Source organism: Corvus brachyrhynchos, unplaced genomic scaffold (genome assembly GCF_000691975.1).
Source record: "Corvus brachyrhynchos isolate BGI_N302 unplaced genomic scaffold, ASM69197v1 scaffold21, whole genome shotgun sequence".
Classification (NCBI taxonomy): domain Eukaryota; kingdom Metazoa; phylum Chordata; class Aves; order Passeriformes; family Corvidae; genus Corvus; species Corvus brachyrhynchos.
Window position 1 is genome coordinate 455,583 of NW_008236924.1, and position 8,166 is coordinate 463,748.

The window sequence follows — 8,166 nt, forward strand, 5'->3', positions numbered from 1 at the left end:
GGACCGGGCGGGCTGCGCTGGGCGCGGGCCTGGCCGGGCCCGCTCGGGCTCCTGTTCCTGGCTTTCCCCGAGCCGGGGCGGGGGCAGCTCCTGACCGCGGAGGGAGGGCGGCTGCGCCTGGGATCGCACCCTGTGCTCGGCCCTGCGCGGGAGGAAGTACTGCTGGGAGGGACTCGGTGGACTGGGACGCAGTTCCCGAGGCCTGACTTCTCTCTTCCTGATGCTGTTTGTAGGCAGCTGTGCTCATTCTGACTCTGTTTTTGTAGCACCACTGCAGAAACTGCGGGGACATCTTCTGCAACACTTGTTCCAGTAACGAACTCGCGCTGCCATCGTACCCGAAACCCGTCCGTGTCTGTGATAATTGTCACACGTTACTGCTCCAGCAGTGCTCCTCTAACTCCTCCTAAGGCTCTCCCACCCTTGACAGAGCCACTTTAACATTGGAAAGTAGCCATTATTTTTTTAATTCTGAATTGCAGGTGTCTTCTGTGCAGCAGACTGGACTGGCTGGTCTGATAATTTCCACTGTAAGAGCAGTGTAAATTAATTTGTAGGGATTGTGCAAGCTAATGCTTCTCCAACTGGAATAATTAAGAAGCTTATATCAACTGTAATTTCCCCTAAAGTTCTATTTGAAACTAAGATTCATTTTTCTGATTTTTATAGATATTTGTATTAAAATTTGTATATGGCATTTCTACATTTATTTGATCCCTGTAGACATCACCGTCTCGCTGTACATGAACTTCATTTCTTTACCTTCACTGTAGGTGCTCCTGTGTGTTCCCTGACTTGTGTACAGTTTTGTATTTGCTCTAAGTTAGAGAGGAAAAGGTCAATTTATGAATTGTCTATAGAAAGAGCTTTATAAGGAGTGTCAATGAATGTGCCTTCAGTTCACTGCGGAGTCAAAAACTGCACATTATACTTGTTCTGGAAGTCGCTGTGACCACAGTGCAGTAGTTACACAATAAAGTCTTTTGCAAAAACTGAAAGCAAGTGAAGTTCTAATTTTTAACACCTGTCAGTCACAGATCCTAGAAGAGAATGTCCTTGTCATGTGCCATGCACATCCAGGGTTTAAGCTAAAGATACCAGAACGTGTCTCAGACACCTGACCAACACTGTGGCATTCTCCTCGAAGGTGCTGGATGGAGCCACTGCTCTGCAGCTGCAACTGCTTTCACCCTGTTCCAGGAAAAAAAGAGAGCAATGACTCCAGCTTGCTGCATCCACCCCCGGGACAGAAAAGAGCAGCTGCTGCCCCAGCCCCAGCCGTGTTTTTGGGCACCTGCTTCCTGTTCTGCCAGGCCTGGGCTCGCCTGCAGCAGGGAGCCCAAAGCAGTTTGTGTTCCATGTGCCAGCACACAGGGCTGTCACCTCACACCAGGAGCAGGGTGAAGGCAGCACTGTCCCCAGGCTCCAACGCAGCTCTTTGACCAAGTGAGCTTCTCCCAAAGGCTCCATGTGCAACACTGCAAAGCCAGGGGTGATGCCCACTCTGCCCTGAGGCTGCTCAGATCTCCCCAGCTCTAATAGAGGCACAGCAAGGCCGCAAGGCGATTGAACTGGGCTCAGTCAGCATTCCCCTCAGGAAGCCGGTTGCTTTCATGGCAGACAGCATTCCGCCCTTAGAGCTCCCCTATTACAGAAGAGGAGGACATTTCTGTCACTGTAGAAAGGGGCCTCAGGTTCCCAACCCTTCAGGAAAAACGGTTCAGTACCAAGGGCAAATAAAAGTACTACAGGCACTGTACAGAAGCAGATTCCATTATTGTTTCAGGGGAAGTTGCAGTGCTCAAAAAAGTTGTAACTAAGTTGCTTACAAAACCACATCTTTAAGCAGGATGTTTGAGAAGTTGCATTTATTGAAACATGGTTGCAGTAAGCTGCTGCGTCCACTGATGCCTACAGGAAAGTACAGCATCACCTCGCACCCCCCCCAGCAGTTTCAGGGCCCAGACCCCTGCCCAGGGCACAGCCATGCAGTGCTTTGAACCAACGCACACTGGGCACCCCCAGCAGTGGGGGTGGTTTCCTTTGCTCCCCCCCAGTTGTCACAGTAACACTCTAAGGGTCAGTGCTCAGTGAGGAGTCACTGCTCAGCAGCTGCATGGCAAGAGCACAACAGTCAGAGGACACGGGTGCAAGTGTAGTTACAAGAAGCTGGAGGCCAAGAAGGAGTGAGTTCCAGTTTTTAAAAGGAAGATTTATTTAACAAGTTTCACTTAGCGCAATACACCTAAAAAGGAAATCACAATACAATGAAAGATTAAATCAAGGCCTCAGAATTTTATACGAACACCAAGACCAAAATCCTAAAGTAGCCGTATTGCGTCTCAACATGTTTCCCCCATTAACTTAAAAAAAAAAAAGCTTTAACATGCCTTACAGGATATTAAAAGAAATAAACTAGAACTAACATGCCAAATGTTCACTTTGATTTTCAGACACAGCTCCTATATTGGTTCTTTACAAAAAAGCATGTCTCTTTCAACATGTATTCAAAACAGTGTTGGATGTAATATGGTATAAGAGCAACATTTAACATAATTCAAACAGCTTTAACCTAAATACGCTTACTGCTTAAATACACTCCTACAACAAAACTAACTTGAGAAACGCTCCAAATTGTTTAACAGTTATAGTCTTTACTTGGTTATTACATCCTAGATGAATGTTCATTTCTGTATGTTCAAAAATACTGAACCTGAAAGGTTTTAAAACAATCCTGAATTCACTTACAGTAAAGCATAAATCACAAGCTCGTATTGCAAAACTGTTAAACTTAGTTTTTTGTTTTTTTGTTTTTTAAAAAAGATGTGACCAAAAGTCAGCGATTGGTTACATTCCCCAGCCACCACTCATGTTGGACATGTTGGACATGCCGCCCATGCCGTTCACTCCCATGGATGCGCGGTTCCCACTGCTGTAGTAGCTGCTGTTCATGGCGCCCTGGCTCCCGGGGTCTGAGGGGGAAACCGACAGCAGGTTCACAGCTGCCTCAGGCCGACTCGAAGCATCCTTGCCCCAACGCCTGTCCTTGCTGGGCCACCTCGTAAATACCGTCTACCGTGCCCAACGCTGCAAAGTGTCAGTTTACAGCTCCGTACCCAAAGTCAGTTACCGGATGTTCAACGACAGCACGAGCTCTGCCTCACCACCCCCCTTCCCAATCCAGAGCTTTACCACTGCTCTGGGGGAATAGGGAGGACCCAGCCTCCCATGACCCCCTCCCCCACTTCTAATGTGTTTAAACAAAGCTGGTCTCCAGCTTTCAGATTAAGAAAAGAAGTGACCAGAGCAATGCGAGTCTGGAGATTCCCCCCCAGTTCCCCAACATTCACAGTAGCCACATCTTCAATTTTCAGAGCCTGTGCTGCCCAAGTTATAACAGAACCCTTCAACACCAGTGAAGGGCATGTTAAGCCAGCTGCACCTGGCCCAATGGAAACCAGAAAAGAAATGCTCTTACCATAGCCACTCATGCTGCTTTGACCTCCATATCCTCCTCCGTAACCCCCACTCAGCTGCTGGTTGCCTGGAGCACCATAACTGGATTGGCTCCCTTTTAAGTTAAGAGTAAAAACATTAAAAACTTGCCAGTCAAGATCTGCTCATCATCAACAAACCCAGCCCTCACCCAACCAACAGCCCCTGCACTCTGGCACTACCTTGCTCACACCAAGGGAAGTTTAACATGCTCAAGGAAAGTGATGGGGTTTCTAAAGACATCCCTGCAATCAAGCAGCAACAAGAACTTTAGAAGTTACTTTTACAATTTCTATGGACTATAGTAAACAGGACTGATCTGCACTGTAACATACCCCAAAAGACTTAAACTTGGCTTTAAGTGACCTCACACAGGAGTGTTGCCCTTCCAGAAGCACAGCAGCCCATTAACTGGAGTCACTCATTTGTACATGGCCCTGCAGACTTACTCCTGCTCCAGACTGGTTGTGCATCACATCACAGCAGTGCTGTGGTTTAGCACACAGACGCCTCTGTTTAAACTAACTGCTCTTCACCTCATCACTTGTCTACACTCCTTTCTGTAGTTTCAGTATCAGCATTAGAACTTCAAACATTTTGTAACCAAGTACTATAAAAGCAGCAGTGTACCCACACACCCCCACCCCAGCACCCTCAAGAAAGGAGCCCCCCAGAAACCAACCCCACCTTCATCTCTGAAACCAGCCCAGCTCGGTGTCAGGAGGGTATCTGTCTTATAGGCACAACAGCAACAGGCATTAAAGACTTGTGCTGCAAACACACATTTTATATTTTTAAGCGATTTTGAGGTTTGCCAGAGCAATTCAGACAGTTTCTCCCAATTCCAAATCTCTCTCCCTCACCACCAAGACTCAGCTTGAATGGCAGGTCACGTGCCACAGATACATCCTCCATCACCGAACTATGTTCTGGTGTCCCCAATAGGGAAGGAGAATAAAAAGGACAGGCAACTCCCAGAATTTCCACTACCACACTTCCAAGAAGCCACGCATCCCACCAGGCACACCACACTCAGCACCACAAGTCAATTCAACCTATTAAAACTCAAATGTATTCCCAAAAGGTTCATATACCTGGCAATGTGCTAGTGTTCCAATCTTGGACTACCCCTTCCGATTCCTTGACTGTGTGATTAAGACAGAATGTTGAATTTCAATTTTGATGCCAGGCACACAATAAGCAGGAGCTGTACAAAACGAGCCAGCCTCCTTCAATAGGAAGTGCTTGTTTGGAAGTGCAGTGAGACTGTTACATACCCATTGCTCCCATCATCTGACTGCCATAGGCACCACCAGTTCCTCCTGCTGTAGAATTCAGGAAGAGTTCTACGTATCTGTGTTCTGGAAGAAGGAAGTTTTCCTGTGAGAGCATTTCACACCAAACCCATGCAGCTCACTGCAAGTGAAGCTGCAGTAAAATCTTTGGCACTCCAGTTGCAGGAGATTCACTACAGTGCAGTGCTGTCAGCTCCCTAAAGCCACCTATTCCGAGCAGTCAGACTTACGCATATTTGCTTTGTCTTTGGACATAGCAGCCACTGCGTCCTCGTGAGTGGCAAATTCAACGTCTGCCTCTCCAGTTACTCTGCCATCTGGTCCGATTTCAATGTGTACTCTTACAGGGTTCAGAGGTGAGAAGAACTACGCACAGAACAGTCACACAGATTAAAACGCACCAATGCAACAGTTCGGGTTTACAACAAGCCATTTTCTCCAGAGGAACACTCCAACTGCAGTGCAGCCAGCATGTCCCACAAGGACCCTGGGACCTGAAGCCATGCACTGGGGAGCAGCATGTGGCACTCACATTGTAGATGTCGTTCTCCGTGGCTCTGTAGGGCAGACCTCGCATGTGGACGCAGTGGCCGGTCGTGCTCTGGAAGGTGGATGATCCGTCGCCGTACCTGTGGTCCGACATCCCTGCGGAGAAAAGAGTCCATTCTAGGTCTTTCAGATGTATTTTAGTTTCTTTTGGGACATGTCGTAAGTTCAGTTACTGTTCCTATTAGAGATCTCTTACCTCTTCCAAATCTATCAGAACCAAACCCATAGCCATCATTATACCCATTGTAGTCATCATAACCTCCATAACCTAGAAACAGATTGGACATGTTCATTTCAACTACACAAAGATCCAAATAAATTTTCATTTCGACTACAGAAAGATCCAAATACACAGTACAAACTGCAAACAACAACTACAACAACATTTCATTTCTTCTACAAGAATTAAGGCCAAGGACACATACACAGCTGGGGAGACACTACCAGGTCCAAGAGTTGCTGCTTTTCAAACGAGCAGCTCCCTGGGCCTCCGTGCACTTACCTCCTCCGTAGGCTCCACGCCTCATTCTCTCCAAGCTACTTCCTCTACCCAGACTGTTGTATCCGCGCGTCAGGCCGGGCCTGTCGTACGGACCAGGTCTCTGCATTGCCAACAGCTTGCGGGGAGGGTCGTAGTGAGTGCGCACCTCTGCTCGACTACTCTTGAAGATCTCAATGTACCTACAAGTGTTTGCACAGGGAGAAGTCAGTCTTTGCTGCCTTCCAAAACCACCTCACAACTTCACATTACAACAAGCCATTTAGTCATAGCCTTGACACTGGCAGTAATTTTAAGCCAGGTTTCCTTACATTATGTAGGCAATGACATTCTATTAAAAGCACTACATTACATTTAAATCAGGGTATTTTCAAGAAATTAAAATTACTGAAGGGTTTATGTGCTCCTCATACTTTGCAGTACCCCAACCTTAAGGGTGGGGGAGCAATACAGATTCCCCACCCACCTCCCCCCAGTTTAAGGTGTTAGTCAAACAATGTAGGAGGGACTGGTGTCCACTCAACTCAGCACTGTTGCTCAAGGCAACGGAAACAGAGGGTTAAAAACCCGATCTCCACCGAGAGTTTAACCCATCAGAATGCCACAAAAAGCTCTGCATGTACTACTGAACCCAGCCTGTGCTTCAGTGATTCAGCATAGGCACAAGGTGCATGCTTCAATGAAAAATAGTCACAAGTAAAATAGAATAAAAACCCTTTGTGACAATTTCTTGAAAGCTATGCTTATTACATTGAAGATTAATACAAGTAAGTAAATTTGTTACATTTCAACTTATAAAACAAGTTTAGAAAGTATCACATTTTCTTATGGTAGTAAGAATACTGTGCATGTCTTTAGAGCTAAAGGCAGAATTGGTGCTATTTGAGAAGTTAAAGCCATAGTCTCTCAACTTTGTCATTTCCAAGCTATAGTTTTGAATGCCTGTTATTACTCATTTTCCAAAATACATTTTAGTTTAGCCCAATTTTATCTTGTATTTTTGGGTAGATCTAAACAGTCTGTGCCACGTGCGCTGTAGCAATCAATGCCTTCACTCATCACCGAGTTAGAGACCAAAATACTATTTTGATTTGGCTGTTAACACTTTCAGAAGAGAGAATATGGATTTAATTGTTTACCATAAGAAAAGTGACAGAGCCAACCAACCATCCATCCCCACCTGTGCCCTATTCTTTCCTTGTGTTTCTTTAGAGCCTTTTCAGCTATTTCCTGTGAAGCAAACTGCACGAAGGCCTCCCCCGTACTCCTCCCCTGGAAGTCCACCGGCAATGTTATCCCATTTGGCACGATTTCCAACCCTTCAACCCAAGGACAAATAACCCCAGTAGGGGGGCAATATTAACATCACAAGCCCAGTCATGAGTTTTTTCTTATAGCTTTAAAAATACCAGAATTTAAACACTTTTAAGTGAATGGTATGTTGATTCTAGAACACCAGAATAAAAAATGGCACGTCAACAAAGAGCTCCATGATCACATACCATTCAGTTCAGGTTCTTAACCCACCCTGCAGAGCTCAGAAATGCTCTGAGGGTCAGGGACAGCCCCTCAGAGAAGGCATCTAATGCAGGGTGTGTTAAGAACTTCACACATCATTACAAACCTCGTCAATTCTGTGAAAGTATTTAAGATGAACTTTTAAAGAGAACTTAAATTCAAACACAGCAAGTTAAACAGCTTTATACAGAACAAGTAATTTTACTAGAAGTCACTCAGGTAAAATAATTAAGTCTTATGCAAACATCAAGTTTCAGCATTGATTTTTTTTAAATCTTTAGAAGCACTTAATTAAGAAAAAAATCATGAAGTAATTTTCAAGTATTAGTTCCTGAATAGAAGAGACACATTTTGCATATTAAGTACATTAACAACTTACAAAGCTTGAATTACTTCACCATGTAAGGAAAAAAACAGCTTAAAATGCATATGCTTAGAAATTGCTCTTGTTCACATCACCAATTCAGAAAACAAAAAACAAGTTCTGAGATTTTAAAATTGGAAATGTTTCTACTGTATTTTAAAACAAAACAGTAAGCTCAATCATATCTTGTTATAGCAAAACATTTAGAAACCTAATATTTTGAAAATAATAACAAGTGAAATCCTAAACAATCAACAGATTTAATTCTTAGACATTTTAATGGTCTAATTCCAGTTTGTAAAACATAAAACAGCTGCAAAAAAGTAAAAATTAGTCAAAACAAGACATTATCTCTTCATCCACAAAAACTTTGAGCTAGGCAACATCAAGGGTTTGGTGGAGTTTTTTCCCCACAGGAAGAGAAAGGGGCAAATGTGGAAATCTGT

The 8,166-nt window shown here is 44.6% G+C and overlaps 2 protein-coding genes across 15 annotated transcripts in view; one reads left to right on the top strand and one right to left on the bottom strand.

Annotated features, from left to right (window-relative positions):
• RUFY1 (RUN and FYVE domain containing 1) overlaps positions 1-998 on the top strand; it is a 15,218-nt gene extending 14,220 nt beyond the window's left edge. For 3 of the 4 annotated variants that reach the window (XM_008628897.2, XM_017728075.1, XM_017728074.1), the window contains one exon: positions 267-998. In XM_008628897.2, the coding sequence (XP_008627119.1) occupies positions 267-410 (144 nt within the window). In that variant the 3' untranslated portion in view covers positions 411-998. The remainder of the gene's footprint in view (positions 1-266) is intronic. The other variant, XM_008628899.2, reaches the window with a different exon arrangement.
• Positions 999-2,187: 1,189 nt separating this feature from the next.
• The window catches only part of HNRNPH1 (heterogeneous nuclear ribonucleoprotein H1 (H)), an 18,115-nt gene continuing 12,136 nt past the window's right edge, over positions 2,188-8,166 (bottom strand). Inside the window, exons 5-14 of one of the 11 annotated variants that reach the window (XM_017728078.1) lie at positions 7,019-7,157; positions 5,842-6,020; positions 5,536-5,607; positions 5,323-5,435; positions 5,021-5,156; positions 4,773-4,856; positions 4,590-4,640; positions 3,678-3,740; positions 3,479-3,571; positions 2,188-2,972 (exon numbers count right to left, since the gene is read on the bottom strand). In XM_017728078.1, the coding sequence (XP_017583567.1) occupies positions 2,848-2,972; positions 3,479-3,571; positions 3,678-3,740; positions 4,590-4,640; positions 4,773-4,856; positions 5,021-5,156; positions 5,323-5,435; positions 5,536-5,607; positions 5,842-6,020; positions 7,019-7,157 (1,055 nt within the window). In that variant the 3' untranslated portion in view covers positions 2,188-2,847. Of the gene's footprint in view, positions 3,088-3,478; positions 3,572-3,677; positions 3,741-3,767; positions 4,267-4,589; positions 4,641-4,772; positions 4,857-5,020; positions 5,157-5,322; positions 5,463-5,535; positions 5,608-5,841; positions 6,021-7,018; positions 7,158-8,166 lie in introns of those variants that run through there. The other 10 variants (XM_017728077.1, XM_017728079.1, XM_008628902.2 and 7 more) reach the window with 10 other exon arrangements.